General features: G+C 40.2%; 1 protein-coding gene across 1 annotated transcript in view; it reads left to right on the forward strand.

Annotated features, from left to right (window-relative positions):
* Positions 1 to 14,416, forward strand: part of kif18b (kinesin family member 18B) — a 32,233-nt gene extending 17,817 nt beyond the window's left edge. The window contains exons 6-16 of the mRNA XM_008113223.3: positions 233 to 430; positions 2,232 to 2,408; positions 3,907 to 3,981; positions 6,788 to 6,903; positions 7,134 to 7,257; positions 9,033 to 9,142; positions 9,399 to 9,622; positions 9,742 to 10,291; positions 11,317 to 11,415; positions 13,240 to 13,331; positions 14,110 to 14,416. Of these exons, the coding sequence (XP_008111430.2) occupies positions 233 to 430; positions 2,232 to 2,408; positions 3,907 to 3,981; positions 6,788 to 6,903; positions 7,134 to 7,257; positions 9,033 to 9,142; positions 9,399 to 9,622; positions 9,742 to 10,291; positions 11,317 to 11,415; positions 13,240 to 13,331; positions 14,110 to 14,147 (1,803 nt within the window). The 3' untranslated portion in view covers positions 14,148 to 14,416. The remainder of the gene's footprint in view (positions 1 to 232; positions 431 to 2,231; positions 2,409 to 3,906; positions 3,982 to 6,787; positions 6,904 to 7,133; positions 7,258 to 9,032; positions 9,143 to 9,398; positions 9,623 to 9,741; positions 10,292 to 11,316; positions 11,416 to 13,239; positions 13,332 to 14,109) is intronic.
* The last annotated feature ends 4,196 nt before the right edge of the window (positions 14,417 to 18,612 follow it).

Genomic DNA, 18,612 nt, shown 5'->3' on the forward strand with positions numbered 1-18,612 from the left:
AGTTGTTTCTACTCCCTCAAGATGCAAGCAGAACTTTGGCAAGGTACTTTTAAGATGACTAATTGCATTAAAATGCTGAAATAATGCTCTCTAAGATTCACCGCATTGGGAAGATCTCCTGATTTGAAAGAAGCAAGTCCAGAGGTTCAATGAGAAGCTCCTTTTTCTGTTCTTTGGACAATCTAGTGTCATGCTATTTGTCCTAATGAGTGCATTGTTTTCCTTTTTGCAGATCTATGTGAAGCAGCAGGATTGTATGATAGGCACAACTCACAACTTGCAGGTGGCCAAGATGAGCCTGATAGACTTGGCAGGATCTGAGCGGGCCTCTGTAGCAAACACCAAGGGGGAGAGACTCCGAGAAGGTGCCAACATCAACCGCTCTCTGCTGGCCCTCATCAATGTCATTAATAGCCTGGCTGATGCCAAGGTACAGTTTTGTGACTTTCCCTGTCTCTTGGCATATGTTGGTGTGTTAAATCCATGCTCCAGATTTAATCTCCAAGAAAGCTCATCTTATCATTAAATGATCACTTTAATCTCTTACTGCCTTTTCTTTTACGTTACGTATCTAAATACATGTGTCAATTCTCATGGCATGAATTATCTGCTGCAGGTACAGGACAATACAAAGTGTGATGATGTCATACATCAAGCTCTGACATCATAGCATGATGCATTGTCCTCTTCCTGCAGCCAATAACTAATGGTGTGAAGTGGAGAATGATGCCAAGCACAGTGTTATTATTTGCCATCACAAATTGTCCATCTATATCTGGAAAGGGCAAACACTGTTTTTGTGATCTTCTATTCCAGATTTGGTCATTTTTGGTCAGAAAGCGTCCTCTTCTAGACATCTCTAAGAGTCATAACTGACATCTTAAAAGATTATAGGATTCCCATGAACCATTTAATGACACAATGCCTGTTTTTCAACCCAGAAAAATCTAGATTCCCCAATCTGTACAGCTAAAATATGTCTAGAAGGTATTTGCAACATGTGGTCTACTAAATGATGTTGGACTGCAAAGCCCATCAGCCTCAGCCAGCATAACCAAAGTAGAGTTATGATAGCAGTCATTCCAAGAACATATGAGCCGAAATGTTACATTCCTGCTTAAATCTAGAGGGATTGGTTTTCTGAAGAAATGTTGCCAAGATGTATATTTCTCTTTAATGTTTGTGGAGTTAAATATTCTGTTTTTGCTTTTTAAATATAAAAAACTGAATGAAATTTATGGAAAAATTCACACCTAAAATGTAGTATTTTCCCCTTAAAAGATGTACTTCAGTTTTACCACAAGAGGGTATAGTTATAAACCTTATACTGCAATCCTGTGTGTTTACTCAGAAAAAAACCTTTCAGTGGGCTTTACTCATTGGTAGCAACATGGGATTAATAGAAAAATTGAAACTGGAACATTTTATATAAAAATAATTTTCTAAATTAATTCTTTCTGATTTAACATGTTTAATTTGCATTCAAATGCATGTAGAGTTTTATGTGGAAATAACTTTATGTGAATGTTAGTTTATTTGAATGTTTGTAATAATGTAAATAGCTTAGAGTATATATTCCTTATATTTTAAATATAACTAAACTTGAATACTATTTTCCTTTTTGTGGAAACATAGAGAACTGTACTTTTATTATATTTTATATCAATAATAGAACTACCTTTTGCTGAAGCTTAGCTGTAGTACCTTCAACTTTACTCACTCTGCACTATTTATCAGTCCCATTTCAGTTTGAGAAAAATATTATTGCAGACAACTACTAGAACATTCTATTTTACTGAAGGATGGATGTGTCTGTGGACATGGGCAACTTGTCATATTTTTCTAGATTATTTACACTTATGATGGAGGGGGAAAATTGCAAAACAAAAAAAAGTTAAGCAGTGCATTTGTTAGTCTATTTTTCTGATCACTAGTGTTTGTCAATGCTATGCTTCCCCAGAAAAATAACTTGAAGTTCATATCCATATTTAGCCGGCATAAAATGATTGATCGAAGTACAGCAGCTCAGACAACTATATATAAATATAGATATAGATGGCTAGACATGAAAAATATAGCATTGAAATGTTTTTTGGAAAAAGTTCTGCAGAAATTCTGGCCCAAAATATGCATGCATAGGACTGTTACTGTAACTATAGAAAATTATAAGATTCTTCAGGCTTTTTTCTTTTGAAATTAATTTTATATTCTTTCTTTCTGTTGGTCTACAGAGCAAAAAGAACCATATTCCATACCGGGACAGCAAGCTCACGCGCCTTCTAAAGGATTCGATTGGTGGAAACTGCCGAACCATCATGATTGCTGCAATTAGTCCTTCTGCGCTTTCCTATGAAGACACATACAACACCCTCAAATATGCCAACCGGGCTAAAGAAATCAAACTTTTAGTGCGTACCGTAGATAGATTTTTGAACTTAATGTTTCATTGACTAAACATTGTAGTAGTTGTTGTTGTCTGCGTGTACTCAATATATTTAATGTCCATGGTATTTTGCTCTTTGCTGGAATTATATGGACTTCATGCTTTTCAAAAGCCGCAATGGAAGCAAAATTGCATTTATAATTTGAATAATAATAATAATAATAACAACAAAAATACAATTTATTTATGTTCCACCCTTCTCCCCTAGGGGTCCCAGAGTGGTTTACAGCATTTACATTTATGGCAAATATTCAGTGCCTTTACAATCACATGAGACACAAAAACATAAACAAAGGCAAGGCTTCTCCTTTCATTTCTGGCTTCTGGAGGCAGTACTCATCTCTGGCTCTGGGGGGGTGCTTTTTCTGCATTTTCAAGCCGAGGATCCTGTTTTGTCACCTAATCATGTGGCTGGCAAGATTGCTTGAAGCGTCTTTTGCCTTTTCATGCCAAAGCGGTACCTATTTATCTACTCACATTTGCATGTTTTTGAACGGCTAGGTTGGTAAGGGCTAGGGCTGACAGACAGCAACTCATCCCGTCTCGTGGATTCAGTGCCAACCTTCAGATCAGCAGTTCAGCAGCACAAGTGTTTAAACCATTGTGCCACCTGGCCCCAACTTTTTTTCATAGTAGTGCTACAGACTTGTTTTTATAAATGACAGAGCAATAATTCCAGGTTATACATTTCATAGCAATTTCTGCAATCACAGGCCGCACAGTCCATCATTGGTTTAATCTATGTGAACAAAGAATACACACCGTCTGTACATCTGTTTTGGCAAATAGTAGGAATGAATGCTGGAAGAGTCTCATGGGAAAAGCAACGCTAGATCAGACCATTCCAATATTCATTTCCAATTGTGCGGACTGTGTATTCTGTGTTTTGATAAGTTGAACACAGGCTAAAGAATTCTATCTCTTTCAAACCTGTTTTTGTTTTCAAAAATAGCACGTTTCTAGCAATATTGGCTAGGAAAGAGGGTTCTAAACTGTCTTCTCCTCAAACCAAAGAATGTACTACTTATAAGTCACACAGCTCACAAATTCAGTAGAAGTTTGGAATTTATTGAACAAATGGTCCTCATTTTCAAGAAGTTCAATTTTGACTTCCTTTCACTTCACTGGAATTTGCTAGATCCTCAGCTCTTTAATTTAGGCAGGAAGAGGCAAGTTGTGGACACATATTGGAATGGTTACATTTGCAGATGACAACTCTCAAAATCCCTCAGCCACCATGATCAGTGGCCATATTGGCTAGGGAAGACTGCGGACAATAATCCAAGCTCTGGTAGATTAGGAAACAAGCCGCAGTCCATTTTTCGGAATCACTAAATTTGCCACAGTTATATGTATCTTCAAGAAACAGTATTCTGGAATATCTGTATGAGAAAACAGAGTAACTTGTTTAAGCCTTGCAGTATTCAGCATCTCTCATGACTGTACTTTGTCCTGTTCTACAGATGAAAAGAAATGTAGTGAGCTTGGACTACTCTCTCAGCCAATATGCTGTCATCTGTGAGCAGCTCAGAACAGAGGTAAGGAGTTCTGGTTTTTGAAGAAGAGATTGTCTCACAGTGCTGAGGTCAGAATACTTCCTTAGGTCCGAGCCCAGACCATTGCAGTGTTGCCATACCACGGAGAATTGTTCTCACCCATGGACTGGCTTCTTTCCCGTTTAAAATTTAAATGGGCCTTCTTGCGGTTCCAGGCTCTTTTGGCATAGTGATGTTAGGAGACAATGTAGTAGCAAATTCTTTGTATGCAAAAGTCCTGGGCCCAATTCCTGGCATTTCCAGAGAGGACTAGTTAAAACTGAAAACCTAAAGAGCTGCTGTTGTACACCAGGGCTGGCACACCTCTGACCTTAAACACCACACCAGCTTAGTAAAATCAGGAAGCAGTTTATTTATTTATTTATTTACAGTATTTATATTCCGCCCTTCTCACCCCAAAGGGGACTCAGGCCGGATCACATTGTATATACATATAAGGCAAACGTTCAATGCCATATACACATAGAACAAAGACAGAGACAGACGCAGAGGCAATTTAACCTTCTCCTGAGGGGATGTTCGATTCCGGCCACAGGGGGAGCAGCTGCTTCATCATCCACTGCGATGGCACTTCCTCATTCCAATGGCGGCTGGATGATTTTTATGGAGTTGTAAATTAGTTAAATTAGCCTCCCCACTTTATAAGTGTTACCTTAATTTACTACTTGATAGATGCAACTATCTTTCGAGTTGCTAGGTCAGCAACGAGCAGGGGCTTTTTTTTATTTTTAATTGTCAGGTGCTCACCCCGCCACGGGCTGGCCTCGAAATCATGACATCTTGGTCAGAGTGATTTATTGCAGCTGGCTGCTCACCAGCATGCGCCACAACCCGGCCCCCTTCTTATTGAAGAATATATGTAAGCAAAGCAGTAAAAAATAGTAAAACAGCAAAGTTCCAATATATAAAATAGTCCATAAGCTTCAAGAGAAAACAAGATCCGTAGGTGCATAAAAATCCATGAAACTAGGCATGTAAATCCATGTAAAAAAAGGCAGCAGGAAAAATCCCATATATCAGCCTGGAGCTTGACAACACTTGCTACATGAAACTAAGAGCACTTGAAAGTTAGACCGTCATGAAATTCTAACGTTGACCCAACTGAAGCAACTCTTTCCCATGACTCAGTATAAGGCTTTTCCAGATCCCAAACCGAAAGGAAAGCATTTCTCTTGACCTTACTACCACGTAAAGGTTGTTTATCTCTCTTTTCTTGTAAATGAACTCATAGTCTTTGCCTCTCACTCTCTCTTTACAAAAACTTTGCTTTCTATCTATCCTTCATTATCTTGGCTCTCATTAACTTCCACACCTGACAAATCTGAGAAAAGCTGTGAAGGGCTTCTCCCAAGAATGTGGCCTTGGGAATCTTCCTGAGCCTGCTGGGCCTGAGCCTAACTCAGGCACAGGCAAACCCTCCTCTCCATTGCCAGCCGACCCAGGCCTACCATCAGGAACATCATCCCCATTCCCATCATGAACATCAGACACAATTACAGGCTGAGAAGGCTGATATACAACAGCTGCTGCAAGTCAACATAGGGTGACGCTAAGCTAAATGATCCAATCTTCCAATTCACTTGTAAGGCAGTTTCCTTTGTTTCATGTGGTTCTGAAAGAGCTCTTTTCTTCTTCTTCTTCTTCTTCCTCCTCTTCTTCCTCCTCCTCCTCCTCCTCCTCCTCCTCTTCTTCTTCTTCTTCTTCTTCTTCTTTTTTGCAAGCTTCATGATTTCCCTAGTAAGTCCTTGTGATCTTTCTGATGACTTTAGTTTTCCTTTGCTTGGTACTTTCCAAATACTCTTCACTCAGAATCCCATATCCCCAGCCAGCATGGCTATGAGGGATTCTGAAAGTAATAGACCAATATGCCAAGAAGAGCATTGGAAGACTAGTTAATTACAGCTGTGTTGTGGAGTTTTATAACTGTTAATCCCAGTGGGATACACCATCTTTTGACATGGCATTTGTGAACCTTTTTTATGCCCCTGACATCTCAGTGGTATTATTTGCACGTGTCTTTGCAAGTTCCATTGTGCATATTGTGTTTTTGTCCAAGGGCTGAGAGGAATCTGTTCCATTACTCCTCCACATTTCAGCCAGATTCACCCTGTTTTGACGTTGGCCATGAAAATGCACCATTAGAAATGTAGGCCAAGAATGTGCAAATCTGTGATTCCCAGAATAATAATAATAATAATAATAATAATAATAATAATAATAATAATAATAATTTATATTCTTCCCTTCCCCCCGAAGGGACTCAGAGTGGATTACAGTATATAAACAGAGACAGGCAAACATTCAATGCCTTGTTACAATACAATGAGACACACATACACAGACAAAGGAAAAGGCTTCTTTCATTTCCGGCTCTGGAGGCGGTTCTCATCTCTGACTCTGGGGGAGGTATTTTTCTCCATTTTCAAACTGAGGAGCCTGCATTGTCACCTCCTGGTTGTGTGGCCGGCATAACTGCTTGGAGCATCTTTTGCCTTTCCCACCAAAGCAATACCTATTTATCTTCTCACATTTGCATGTTTTTGGACTGCTAGGTTGGCAGGAGCTAGGGCTGACAGTAGGAGCTCACCCCACCCCACAGATTCAAACTTCCAACCTTCAGGCCAGCAGTTCAGCAGCACGAGGATTTAAACCATTGCACCCCCAGAATTGTTTGCTAATGACTGTGCAATTTGAGCATGATGAAAATTGCAGACTGGAGACCCACTTATGTCTAGCCTATGAGGGAATTTTCAGCTGTACCTGAAATAAACAATGTTTTTCTTTTTAGGTGGCAGATTTAAGAGGGAGGCTCCGTGCATATGAGCAAAGCATTCCAGAGCCTAATTCCTGTGGACCACCTGCTGTCGTTTCTTCTAGTCCTGAACACCAGGTTGAATATCTCAGGTGGGCCTGCAGTTTCAAAGGAGGGAGAAATAAGGCAGGAAGTGGTGTTTTAATTGGAAGGATGATGGGAGTTACAATCTAACAACATGCCATCTTATGCCTCACTATATACTACCATCAAAATCATAAACAAAATTAAAATGTGCCCAAGACAAAAGGCAAAGATATGTCTGGAATTTCTAACAAACCGGAACTGAGGAATTAATAACATTCTCTTATGCTTTTCATAGGTCAAAGGAAGATGCTGTGGGTTCTGAAGTGCAGCTTAAGGGGGATTGTGAGACAAAGGTGATCCTGCAGTTATTGAAACAAAATGCTAGTGCCTCCTGCTCAGGAAGAAGCCACATGGAGCAGGTAATAGAAAAATGTTACTGGAGTATTTTCTGGGGCAGTCAATATCTAACAGTTAGAGCAGTGTTTCTCAACCTGGGGGCCGGGACCCCTGGGGAGGTCGCATGGGGGGTTTCAGAGGGGTCACCAAAGACCATCAGAAAACACATATTTCGAATGGTCTTAGGAACCCAAATTTCTCCAGTATTTTCTGTTGGCTATGGGGGTTCTGTGTGGGAAGTTTAGCCCAATTCTATCATTGGTGGGGTTCAAGGGGCTCTTTGAGTATAGGTGAACTATAAATTTCAGCAATTACAACTCCCAAATGTCAAAGTCTATTTTCTCCAAACTCCACCAGTGTTCAAATTTGGGCATACTGAGTATTCTTGCCAAGTTTGGTCCAGATCCATAATTGTTTGGAGTTCACAGTGCTCTCTGGATGTACGTGAACTACAACTCCAAAATCCAAGGTCAATGCTAACCAACCCTTCCAGTATTTTCTGTAGGTCATTGGAGTTCTATGTGCTCTTTGATTGTAAGTGAACTATAAACTCCAGCAACTACAACTCCCAAGTGACAAAATTAATCCCCTCCCAACCCTACAAGTACTTACATTTGGGCATATTGGGTATTTGTGCCAAATTTGGTCCAGTGAATGAAAACACATCCTACATATCAACCTTCCTAATGCTTCAACCCCTGAATACAGTTCCTCATGTTGTGGTGACCCCAACCATACAATTATTTTCATTACTACTTCATAACTGTAATTTTGCTACTGTTATGAATCGTAATGTAAATATCTGATATTCAGGATGTATTTTCATTCACCAGACCAAATTTGGCACAAATACCCATGCCCAAATTTGAATTCTGATGGAGTTGGGATGGGATTGATTTTGTCATTTGAGAGTTGTAGCTGCTGTGATTTATAGTTAATCTACAATCAAAGAGCATTCTGAACTCCACCGACAATGGAATTGAACCAAACTTGGCTCACCAAACTCCCATGACCTTGAATTTGGGAGTTGTGGTTCAAACAGTGATGGATCTGGACCAAACTTGGCATGAATACTCAATATGCCCAAATGTGAACACTGGTGGAGTTTGGGAAATAGATCTTGACATTTGGGATTTGTAGTTGCTGGGATTTATAGTTTACCTACAATCAAAGAGCCAAACTTGGCACACAAACTCCCATGACCAACAGAAAATACTGGAGGGACATGGGTTCATGAGACCATCAGAAATATGATCTTGTGACCTCCAGGTTGAGAAATGCTGCTCTAAATTAAGAGCACGTAACTCCTTTCATTTCTATCTTTGGCTGTTCCTATCAGTGGAAAAAAAATTCCTGCTACTCTTTATCATCTCCAAACCCACTTAAGGGCCTCTGCTTTTTCTTCCAAGCTCTTGGCAAGAATAGCAAAGGCAACACAAGCTTTTCCTCCCAATCATGCTGAAAATTGGAGGGAGTAAGAAACAGTAATGGTTCTTATACCCTTTCAATTGCAGCATTGACAAGAAGGCCTGAATGGGCATCCTTTTTATCAAAGGGCTGTGGCACTTGCCCATCATGAGCTGGCATGTATGCTGAAGGGTGCCTGTCTGACATACAATGGATGTTCCTTTCCTATTAGTATTTATGGCAGTGAAGAATGCTGCATGATGTCACAGCAACTCAGCCAATGGTGTGGGCCTTGAATGTGACTGGTGCCTTTTAGCATCTCCTGTATAATATACCCGTATATGCCATATTTCCATATTTCATTCAATGTGTATTTCTTGCATAAATTCAGGAACTAGGAAAAAACCCTGGATATTTTTCCGTGGGGTCCTCAAATCCAGTTGAACAGCAGGAGAAGCTGAACGCTTGGCTGCAGGAGATGGACAAGAAACAGCTGGAGACGTGAGTTGGTGTCTTTCTGTTCAATGCGAGGAGCGAGTGAATGGTTTCTTGTTCAGCCTGGGATTTTATATCCTGTTATGAATACGGAATACATTGTTAGTTCAGTCAATTTTGCAGACATGTCAGCATTTACGAAATACTGCTTTTTTCTATGGGAGTGGATGGAAAGAAAATTCTACCCTGAATTCTATGATCTTTCAGAGATTGTTCTCTCTCCAGTTGAATAGTCATAGTTGTTCTTTTTTTCTCACTCCAGGCTAGCAATCGCGACTCTTCATGTAGCCCAAAAGCAGTACGCTCTTCTGAAAACTTCCAATCTTCTCACTCCTGATATGAGAGATGAATTTGAAGAACTGGACAACATGGTGCGACAAGGATCTTGCAAAGCCCCCCAAATGTCCATGGAAGAGCAAGTCAGGAAACCAGAGACAGACACCCATGTCAGTCTGGACCAGAACATGGAGCAGCTTGTGGATAAAGGTAATATTTTGGGAGGGAGAGATGCACTGAACTAGCAGGGAATGGCATTGTTTTGCTTGGATAGGTCCTGCATCTCTTAGGATGCCAGGTTTGATTACTGTATTGTGGCTTCTTTTCAGCTGTCCTTCCAGCTGCCCTTCCAATGGCTGAGAGTACCAACCCAGCATGCGGTCCTGGAGTTTCACCTGTCTCTCTGATCCCAAGCCCAGCTTTCAAGACACCTTCCCACCCAATGAAGAAGAGGAGGAAGTCAACAGAGCGCTCATCACCATCTGAAAGGAGCACCCCATCCGGCCCACAGGGGCGGGCTAAACGTCGACGGAAGGCTGGCCCATCTCCCCAGCAAGTGGGCACCTTGAAGGAATGGGCTGCTCTTGTGCCCATGGAGTTCACCAGCACCCCCATTGTGGGGAAATCAGTGTCCCAAAGGCCAACCAGTTGCCTTTCCTCACAGCCCTGTCCTGTCACTGAGACAAAGAGACGAGTGCCTTTGGGCACTTCGGCAGTCCAGAATTGCACTACTCCAGTGCCCCCACACTGCCTGAACGCCACTTTTGACCTCGGAGAGGATCCTTGCTCTTCAAATGCAAAGCCTAGTGCTCCTGCATGTCCTGCCTGGGAGAACATTCCACATTTCTCTCACCCCAACGGGGCACCGCTCATACCCAGGTAGGTAACGGAGTTGTGGCAAACCTTTCCTTGCGGGGTGCATCAGGCGCCATTCCACTTTGTGTTCCCAAAAGAATGTGTTGGGACAATGATGCAAAGAAATGTGACAGAATGGACTACTGTAATGCACTCTACATGGGGCTGCCTTTGAAGACTACTCGGAAACTGCAGCTAGTGCAAAGGTTGGCAACCAGATTACTAACCAGGGCAAGCTTTAGAGAGTATACCATGCCCCTCCTAAAGCAGCTCCATTGGCTCCCAACAAGTTTCCGGGTCCAATTCAAAGTGCAGGTGATTACCTGTAAAGCCCTATACACTTTGGGTCCAATTTATCTTCAAGACCGCATCTCCTTCTATGAATTGGCACGGGCATTGAGATCTGCCAGGGAGGCCCTTCTCTCATTCCAACCACCGTCTCAAATATGGTTGGTGGACATGAGAGGGGGGGCCTTCTCGGTGATGGCGTCCCGGCTCTGGAATGCCCTTCCTAGAGAGATCAGGCTAGCCCATTCGCTTCAAGCCTTTCGTTCCAGCTTAAAAACATGGCTTTTTAAGTAAGCCTTTGATCTTGCGTAGGTTTTTAAGGATTAATCCGAGGACTTACAGTGGACATCACGTTGGCACTGGGCTGTGTCAATCAAATCAACTTGTTTTTATTCACAGCTATGACTGCATTTTATGAATTTTAATGTTTTACATTACAATTACGTATGTGCATGATTGTAATTCTACGGTTTTATTGTTTTAGATTTATGTATTGTCTACATATGGCACTTTGCTGTATTTTGTTAGCTGCCCCGAGTCCCTTCGGGGAGATGGTTGTGGGATAGAAATAAAAGTTTATTATTATTATTATTATTATTATTATTATTATTATTATTATTATTATTATTGCTTTGCATATGATGGTGGGTCAGCAGTCATGAGTGAGACCAGGCCTTGTGGTGCCCTTTATCTGATGAGGGCACACAGCCAAAACTACCTCTGTGATCTTGCATTTACTGTTTCTCATGGGTCAATTTCAGAACCTGCATGCCAGTATTCACCATGAAAGGGTCTTCCATCCCTCGGCCAACATCCTTGACTTCCAAAGCATCAACTCAGAAGAGGAGGCACACCACAAAGTAAGATTGCCATTATTATTATTATTATTATTATTATTATTATTATTATTATTATTATTATTATTATTATTATTATTAGTATACTCTGATAATAAATAAATAAATAAGATTGCCTTTGACTTCAAAAGTCAGTTAACAGAGGCCTCATTGGTCAGAGACTCTTGACATGTGCCACAGAAACTAGACTGCCCCACTTCAGGCTACTATTGGGGCTTTTGAAACTTCTTATTGGGTCAAAACAGCTTCCACAAGTAAAAAAAACAAACTTGTGATGAGGACAAAACAATTTTTCTTGATGTTCTAATGTTTATTTGCTTTACCTGCAGGGATTTTTAAAAATAAAAACACAAATGTATGTATGTATTTATTTATTTCCTGCATTCTTCTCTTAAATGAGACTCAAAGTGTCGCAGAACACTAAAAACAATACAAATTACAATTTAAAGTTAGAAAAGAAGCCAGGAACCATTCAGAAGGAGCAGTCTCCTCATTATAGTCTGGAATAGGATAGTACACTCTAATACCTCATTATGTTACACATACTGTTGGGTCATTAGCAGGAGGGATTTACATTAATTAAATAATAATTAAAGTACTATTATACCTATTATTATTATTATTATTATTATTATTATTATTATTATTATTATTATTATACATCTAACTAAGGGAAGACAGGGAATTATTACTAGTATTGTATTGGTAAAGGCTTTAATGGCTGGCAAACCATTATTATTATTATTATACCCATTCTTATATAATAATAATACATCTAATTAAGGAAAGACAGCAGAGAATTATTACTATTATTGTATTGGTAAAGGCTTTCATATATACACAATACAATATAGAAATAATAACATTGTAGAATAATAGTGCTAGTATATTATATATAATAGTAATAATGTTGTAATATATTATATTGTATATACTACACCTTATGATATAATACAATATATTATATATTATATTATACTAATAGTATAATATGCTGGTAGTGTATTATATATATTGTTTTATAATAATATAGTACAATATAATCATATATAACAATATGATAATTGTATATAATATATCTATCTATATATATAAAAGAGTGATGGAATTCTGGCAACCGACAAAACAACAAAATTAAACACCCCACAACCTCAAAAATTGACAGCACAACCCCTCATCCATGCCTCTAGGTTGATACAACAAAAAGAAAAGAAAAATAAAGTCCTAATTGGAGGGAGAGGAATAATTGTTTTTATCCAATTGCTGTCAGTTAGAAGGCTAAGCTCTGCCCACTTGGTCTCCTAGCAACCCACTCAGCCCAGGTGACAGGCAAAGTTAGGCCTCACTTAGGCCTCTTCCACACTGCCTATAAAATACAGACACCACCAGACAACGCCACAGCAACGCGTGGCCGGGCACAGCTAGTTGCATATATAATATTACTGGTAATATTGCAGCATAATATGTTGTTATTTTAATGTAGATGTGGATTTGTTTTTTGGATTTGTGGGGGGGCTGGTTATTTCTGTCTTTGTTCAGCTTCTCACAGCAAATTTTTAGGGAAGTACCGGTAATTCATTACTGATGTGTATTTACTGCTGAGGAAAGGGACTTGTAAGATTTTCTGCTTTGGGTGTTCAAAAAACGTGACTGGCCCAGGTTACTCTGCATGTTGACTAGAATAGGAAGAACGTCTTTATTGCTCTGCACCAGGCAGCAAAATATCTCATCTGGTGCTACTGATAAATATGTTTCTTGGTAATTGGAATTGTATTGTGGTGAGGACTTATTTCTTATTTCCCTCTCTTTTTTTATTTCTCTTTTCAGCTCTGCCTCCCACTGTCCGGGCGCACCACGCAGCCGCATTGCCCGCCCAAAAGGCCCTTCCGTGAAGTCTTCTCAGGTTGGGAGGGCATCAGGTAATAAGGCTACAGTCCTTTTCAGGTTGCAGATGTCTTCAAATTGGCACATAATTATTTCTTATTATCTTTATAAGACAAAAGAATGGCCCACAAGCATTTGTTGAAAAAATAGTTGCTAAACTGTGCTATTTTACTATTTTTCAACAATTTTCTCTGTTATCTTATCATCAAACCATCATCTTTAAAAAAATTCAGATTGCATTATGCTACAAATCTGTCACTGGTGTGGTACCTATTGATCTACTCACATTTGCATATTCGAACTGCTAGGTTGGCAGAAGCTGGGCTAACAGTGGGAGCTCACTCCGCTCCACAGATTCAAACTGCCAACCTTTCAGTCAACAAGTTCAGCAGCTCAGCGGTTTAACCCACCGCGCCATCGGGGGGCTCCCTACGCTGCTGTATAATCCAGATTATCTGCTTCGAATTGAATTATATGGCATTATATGACGTGTTCTTCCAAGCAACCCAGTTTCCTTCAAACAGTACCTTCCTTACGGTTGTTTTGTCACTTTAGAATAGGGATTGGCAATTAGATATTGCTGGACTGCAATTCCCACCAGCCTTACCCAGTCTAACCAGGGTGAAGGTTAATTGGGGTTGCAGTGTTGCAAAATCCAAGGAGCTGGCAGTTATCAATGTGTGCCGTCACGGTAGAAAGCTAGCTCATGTTATCAGTTATAGCAGAAAAAAATGAAAATCGGAATGCTTTTGGTATCTTGGATCAACTCACTTTGCCCAACATTTCTCAATTTAATCTATATTCTTCCAACAGGAAAACCTCCTGGCACTCTTGCATGGAAATGGCGTTAGAAAGGCACTGCATCTCCTGGAGAATCAAGCACTATCTCTGGATGTGTCTTGTGTTGAAAATATTGTATATCTGTTTTCTCCCAAAACATCTTGCCCCTCACCATTGGGGACTCTCAAATCCTCTTTTTCTATGCTAATTTATATATATTCTTTTATTTTGAATAACATTAATTACCTCACTTTACTCTTGTATAAACATATCTTGTGTGTGTAAAGTTTGCGAGTAATAACAACATATATTTTTAAATAAACAAGAGAACAAAAAACCCAACAACAAATCTTTGCTCTGGACTGTGTATGTGACGAGTCTACTGAATCTATTCGATGAAGGGGTCCTCAAAACTTGAGAGAGAGACAGAGGCCACATATCTTTTTGTCTCCTGAAAGGTTTAGCAGGTAGAAGGGTTAAGTAGCTTCTTGTATTCTTCTCCTGGCCATAGCTTTTTTGCATTAAGAAAAAAATGTCAGAGAGAAAAAAAGAGATGTTGAAATATAATCTGTCTGTCTTGGCTTGTGCAAACTTGGATATGAATGTTATTGTTAATTTCCAAAATAACAGACCTATTGAATCAAGGGAGACTTTGTAAGTCAACACTTCTATAAATTTTATTAATTCACTGGATTGAACTAGCAACAAGATGCAAGCCACAAGTATCTTGAAAAGCTAGAAATTTGTTTTTTTTAAAGGTAAATATTTTTAAAATGTGCATGGTGCTATGCCTCATCATTGGCAAAGTAGAAAGACTGTGGATATTTTTTTTACTAAAGATACAGTGACACCTTGGGCCCTTTTTTGCACTGCCACATAATCCAGATGATCAAAGCAGATAATCCACTTTATCTGCTTTGAACTGGATAATATGAGTCTACACTTTTATATAATATTATATGATAATATTATAATGTAATGCAATATAATAATAATAATACATTAGTATAAGTGTATATTATATATTACATGTAATGCTACTAATAATATTGCAGTATAGTAATATAGTACAATATAGTAATATATAATGATATTGTACTATGCTAATAATATGACATATTGTATGTACATATAATTTGTAAGCTGCCTTGAGTCCCCTTTGGGGTGAGAAGGGCAGGATATAAATGTCGCAAATAAATAAATGAATAAATACACTGCCATATAATCCAGTTCAAGGCAGATAATCAGGATTTTATATGACAGTGTAGAAGGGGCCTGAGACTACTATACCATGAAAACTCAGATTTGGTATCCAGAAGGCAACCCTACAAACATGAGCTCTAGAAATCGTAAGCACAACTATCAGTTGGCTGGAAAGGTAAAACACCTGGCTTCGCTGTGCGAAAGCTAAACTTGAGTGTGTTTATGGTATTAATGTACATATAGAGGAGGAAAGGGACGTGTAGTGTCAATGTAGAGTCAAGACTGCCACCTGCAGTTTGCTTATGACATGCAGTGACACACAGCATCTCACATCTCTCTTTTGTTGCATCCTACCTTGAAAGTAAATTGGGATATAAATGAAATTACTACATTTTCTGTTGCGAACAAAAGCTCAATAGATGCGCAACACTTTTCGAAAGAAAGTTTGACATGATCATTAACATCTACAAAGTTATTTTCTTAAACTAAAAGTTCTAGAATCCCAACAACAGAGGCAAGTCCCATTGTGTTTAGCAAAATTGACACTCTAGTGCAAGAATGGGTAAAGCGTAGCCCTGGGAATGATATAAATCCCAACCTTTTTTTGTGGCCAACAGGATCCCATTAAATATCAAATAATTTTTATTCCCAGATATTTGGGGGTAGTTGCTCTGTCACACTGGAGAAGCCGGCCTTGTAAAACAAGTACATCAATGGCTTTTTCTCACTAAAAAAGCAATCTATTCTTCCTAGAGAGTGAGCCCCCCACCAAAACATAGGTGGGGCAAAGAGTGCAGTGGTGTGACCCTCCAAGTTCTGTTGTGGGGCTAATATGTCCCCCAACCTTCCACAGTTGCCCGCCCTTTGCTCTAGTGAGTATGTTTGAAATTTATTTATCATGTCAAACGCGAATTGAGAATACAGTTATAATACTATTATAATGTATAATAGTTTAAAACTTGGCTTTATACTAAATTTCTTTTGACCAGAAGTTGGCCACTTGGAGTGCCTCTGGTGTTGCTGTAAGAAGCTCCTCCATAGTGTATGTGGCAGGGCTCAGACTGCATTGTAGTAGGTGGTCTTTGGTTTGCTCTTCTTCACACTTGCATGTCGTGGACTCCACTTTGTGGCCCCATTTCTTAAAGTTAGCTCTGCATCTCGTGGTGCCAGAGTGCAGTCTGTTCAGTGCCTTCCAAGTGGCCCAGTCTTCTGTGTGCCCAGGAGGGAGTGTCTCATCCAGCGTCAGCCACTGATGGAGGTTCTGGATTTTAGCCTGCCACCTTTGGACTCTCACTTGCTGAGGTGTTCATGTGAGTATCTAGATTTTATTTCTTGATTTAAGGCATTAGCTTGCTGGCTGATATCCGAACAGAGGATGAGCTGGAAATGTCAATACCTTGGTCTATTCATTACTGGATGCTACTGCCCAACGGATGTCAGGTGATGCAATACCAGCCAAACAGTACAATTTCTCCAGTGGTGTTTGGCTGTGATAATGCGGCATGTCTCATTAAGAGCCACATCCACTGTTTTAAAGTGGTGAGATGTATTCCACACGGGGCTGGAAGCTGGAAAATGATAAATTGCCTCTGTGTGTATTTATATGTCGTATGTCTAATGGCATTGAATGTTTGCCATGTATATGTGCATTGTAATCCACCCTGAGTCCCCTTTGGGGTGAGAAGGGCGGAATATAAATACTGTAAATAAATAAATACATACATACATACATACATACATACATACATAAGAAAGTGAGGGCCAAGTAGAGCAAGAGGGATGGGAGCAACATAGAATGTAATGGTGTGCTGTGTGATTTCTGAACTATATGGCCGTGTTCTAGCAGCATTTTCTCCTAACATTTCGCCTGCATCTGTGGCTGTCAACTTCAAAAGATCAGCAGCAGATGCAGGCGAAATGTCAGGAGAAAATGTTGCTAGAACACAGCCGTACATCCCAAAACCATAAAACACTCCAGTGATTCCGATCATGAAAGCCTTCAACACTACATGGAAAATATTTCCCTGTCCCGCAAAATCTCTAGTGATCAATTATTGCTGCCTCCAATTGTGATTTACTTGTATCTGTTAAGCCGCACATTAAAGTTTGCCCAAACATTTGCTGGAACAGTGGTGCTAAAAATCGTGTTGTCAAAGGCAAAGGGAAGAAAGGCCCCCAAACATCAGCCCTATTTATTAAATCTTCTCATTGTCCTAAGCACGTTAAGCAGCCTTAATTCCCTGATGTACCGGTCCCTGATGCAACCGCTTCTGACAGCCCATCGTCCGTCTTCAGCTAGCCCCAGGATCAGGGAAAGATCTGTATCTGAACATTTTCCCTCTGGGGAGATGTACCCACCCCAGTCTGCAACGCACAGGCTCCCGCCATGCCTGACCTAGTTTAGAAGAGGGCTTGTCTTGTGGAGAAAACTGGCTGCAGATGGGGCCCGGCTTTGCATTGTTAGAGGCAGCAAGATTATAATTAAAACTTCCAACTTGCTTTGAGTTGGTGCTGCTCATTAGGTGGCAGTGGGGAGTGGATGATCCAATTTTGCCTCTGCCGGATGAAATAAGTGGCATTTTTTATTGTGGTTTCGGAGAGGGGCTTGCAAGAGACATTGCGCACATATATCCCCACTTGCCTAGGATGGGTAGGGGGAAATATCTAGGGAGGTTTAGCAGAGGCTTTAGCGGCTCACCCCAAAGACCTATACATTCCCTTTCTTTTTTAATACACTCTCACATCGCAAGCCGTTTCTTGCTCAAGCGCTAAGCCGTCACCTCTGAGATAACAAGCCTGCTGAAGCAGAATGGAGGGACACCTGTCTTGGTTCAGTCCTCTTCTCCACCTACAATCTTTGAAGGTGTCACAGAGATGCAATTAAATACTACAGCTATGTGTGTCAAAGCATGGTGGGAGAAGCGGGAGAGGCCTCTCCAATACTTTCGATTTATTAGGGAAATGTGAGCAGTCTCTAACCATTTTAAGTACGTTGAGGTCCAGTAATTTCTGACAATTTAAGTTTTCCAATGAAACCAGTGGAATGTAACTCAAAGAACCCAGTTAGAGGGGAGAACTGGCTTTGGAATCCCCACTCAGCTATGACATTTGCTGGGAGAACTTGGGTCAGTTATTATCTCTGTGTTCAATTTACCCCACAAGGTTGTTGTAATGATAAGTTTCAGTCCCTGCTCTTCCAGCTGCTGTAAAATGGTATAATGTTCTTGCAGGAATGGCAGGAAAGATAGATCACTGGGTGCCCAGGAACCTGGAAGAGAATACATTCCTTGCCCTCTGCTCAGAGCCTGGAAAAGTTCTTACTACTAAACAGGA

The sequence above is a fragment of the Anolis carolinensis genome, chromosome 6, assembly GCF_035594765.1.
Source record: "Anolis carolinensis isolate JA03-04 chromosome 6, rAnoCar3.1.pri, whole genome shotgun sequence".
Taxonomy (NCBI): Eukaryota; Metazoa; Chordata; class Lepidosauria; order Squamata; family Dactyloidae; genus Anolis; species Anolis carolinensis.